This window comes from Apium graveolens, unplaced genomic scaffold (assembly GCF_009905375.1).
Source record: "Apium graveolens cultivar Ventura unplaced genomic scaffold, ASM990537v1 ctg6062, whole genome shotgun sequence".
Lineage (NCBI taxonomy): Eukaryota > Viridiplantae > Streptophyta > Magnoliopsida > Apiales > Apiaceae > Apium > Apium graveolens.
Genome location: NW_027419205.1, coordinates 10,497 through 13,461, shown reverse-complemented (window position 1 = coordinate 13,461; position 2,965 = coordinate 10,497). Strand labels below are relative to the sequence as shown.

General features: G+C 31.9%; 1 protein-coding gene across 1 annotated transcript; it reads right to left on the bottom strand.

Moving 5' to 3' along the window:
• Positions 1-841: 841 nt before the first annotated feature.
• LOC141702992 (transcriptional activator hap3-like) lies at positions 842-2,579 on the bottom strand. The gene is made up of 2 exons (XM_074506614.1): positions 2,474-2,579; positions 842-1,155 (listed from the first exon to the last, which is right to left on the bottom strand). The coding sequence occupies exons 1-2, from the start codon at positions 2,577-2,579 to the stop codon at positions 842-844; spliced, it is 420 nt and encodes a 139-aa protein (XP_074362715.1).
• Between the last annotated feature and the right edge of the window lie 386 nt (positions 2,580-2,965).

Here is a 2,965-nt window from a genome sequence, read left to right as displayed (position 1 = left end):
GCACTTTGCAGGTAGAGATTTCTTGTTTTTGAAGTTGAGAGTCAAGCATCATATCTGGTTGAACCTCTTGTAATTCGTCCTTAAGGATCTACACATTTTTAAAAACATTTCCAGCATTCTAATCATAATATTCCCAAAGAACCCAGAGTTTTTTTTTTGTTTTGTTTTTCAACCATTTTATTATAATCTGATTCAAGTAACAGCGGCAAATGCACCAAGTAACCAGTGTTAGGAACTTGTTTGTCATTATCTGATTCAAGTAACAGCTGCAAATGCAGGAACTTATTGCTGCAAGATTTTTTGCTGCAACCAAAAAAATCTTTTTTATTCTTTTTTCTCCATCTCTGTGTATTTTCTACATGCACCAAGTGTATTATGTTTGAGGAAGGAAAAATAAGTAGTTAAATGTGACAATAGTGTAAAGATGTGTCAAATGATAATATTTGAAAATTATATATTGTGTCATAAGAAGATTTGGAAAGTTTTTTAACACTCCTCGCTAAAAGTTTTTTAACACTCCTCGCTAGTACAAATGAATTAGCCACCAAGAAACAAATATATATCCAGTTGCATGAATTTCTCACAGGGAGGAAGAACAACACAGGAAATTAATTGTCATAGTTACATAGCTTATTATTTTTTAAACTTAAAATTTATAAAGAAAACATGTATTATGTAACTTCTTTAGATTTAACAAAGCCCTGAGCCTATTGGCACTTGGAAAATTGTTTATGGTAGGCTATTACCATTCGAACCAGCAGCACTACCTGAAGGTCCATCACTGTGACCATCCCTTACAAAACCTCTCACTGCCATCACCCCTTGAATATCATAATCCGGTTCAGATTTCAGGGAGCTCACCCCTCAACGGGGGATGCTCGTCACCTCCATATGCACGAAAGTGATTTAGATAGAGAAATAGTGGGCCAATGTACCTGTAGAACCCATGATTGTTCATTGCTATTAACACATCCTCACCAGTGATGGTTGTTCGCTTCTCCTCCTTGCACCTAGTGTTTGCTTGAGTTGTCATAAATCTGATAAATTTGGACACACATTCCTGGATTGATATTACTGCACCAGCAGATATCCCTCGATCATTTGCCACCATTCTGCTCATCTGGCTTAACACATATTCAGCCGGCAACAAGTTTCCTGACAAGATCCAATTTTCATATTAGCTTACATAGTTGTACACAATAGGTAAAAATAACATAAAAGTATATTAACTGTATAAAAGCACATCAAGCTCAAAAATTGTAAAATGATAAATAAATAAATGATCTAGCTAGATAAAGAGTGAGATGATAGAAATGATTGACCTAAGTTGTTGTCTACTAATCTCCCCACCATAATCAAAACTATCTCTTTCTTGAAATTTCTCTTCATCTCTCTGAATTTCAAGGCAACTCTGGACACAAGACTCAGAAAATGGAAAAAACCCCTTATTTCTTTCAAGAGAAATAATTAGCCTTTTATTTATAAACCTGAAAAAGGCTTGACACATTGATAATAATGTGACACGCACATGTACATGCACACTGACACCACATGTACATGCAAACTGACACGTGAGTGTGATATGTATATGCACATGATAATGATAAGGTGAAATTTTAAGAACAAGTGTTAAAGAGACAAAAAAATATTTAAATTAAATATCTTATATTCTAAATTAATAAATGGTAACTAAATAACAAATACTCTATCGAAAAACATAATTAATTTACACAATATTTTTAACCATTATAATCAATTTTTTTTTATGTTTTGTCAAATATAATTAACTTTAAATATGTTTATTAGAACCAATGGTACTCTTGGGGTATTCTAGTGGGCGGCACACACACATATATGTTAAAATCAACTATTTGTATAAGTACACATAATAAATAAAAATGAATTAATATTTTTCTTTGAATATATGATATAAAAACATAAATTTGAATAACAAAAATATTAAATAAACACAGTCACTAGTACTTTATTTTGTTAATCATTAATGATGACATGTCAATTTTTCATTTTAAATGTCTAGTGCGCATTCTAGAAATAAAAAATATTATATGTATATGATATACAAAGTAAAATGAATATAAAGAATTTAGTCTAAGTTTTAGCAAGTTTTAACATACTTTGATAAATATTAAATAGTACAAGCCAATAACAATAATAAGAGCTCAATTTTTTTCTTTTAAAAAAAAGAGGTCAATTTTTTGGAGAAGTTCGTCATTATTTTCTCCAATATTAACAAAACTAAAAATTTAGAATAAAATATAATGTATACAAATTTGCAGGAATATATGATAAACGAAGGGGAAGATCTTAAGTGAAGTTGAAATATGCATTTTTTTAATATTATACTTGCATTAATATAAACTGCATCACATTATGCATATAGAACCTAGAGTAGTTAACCACTCCACATGCAATAAGTACCTTTCTCTAATGTGCTAGTATTGGCATTTAGTACCAAACACAACTAAAACTTTGTTTAAGTGTTGTAAAATATCTTTACAATCATTAATGTCCCTATCAAAATAAGACTTCCCTCCGTCTACATTAATCACATCCACCATCCTTTTGCATTACACTCGATTTGTAACTATTCGTCCTCGATATCTTAGTCCATGATATTGTCACACCAAAACCTATTATTTCAACTTTTCTAGATTACACTTTATCCTAAATCACCGTGCTACGAGATCGAATAAAGCATCCCAACCGTTCCGAATAATAAAACCCACCCCATCTATCCAGTCCTCATTTGGCATGCCGCATCAGTAGTAATTTTTACCCACCCATCACGTAGCTTGCACCATATTTTATACCACATTCTACTACATGCTTTCTTTTATGCAGATTGCTTAGCCATTTCCTCTAGCCCGGTTCCATTCTGCAACCATACTAGTAGACCTTAGCCGATTACATTCTGCAACCATACTAGCCGACCTTGACTGAATTC

Bases quoted from the DNA above. Each gene is read 5' to 3' on its own strand.
- LOC141702992 (XM_074506614.1), bottom strand. From the start codon at position 2,579: ATGGTGGATGTGATTAATGTAGACGGAGGGAAGTCTTATTTTGATAGG. The intron at 1,156-2,473 runs GTACTAAATGCC...GGATCTTGTCAG, and splicing joins CAAAGTTTTAGTTGTGTTTG to GAAACTTGTTGCCGGCTGAA.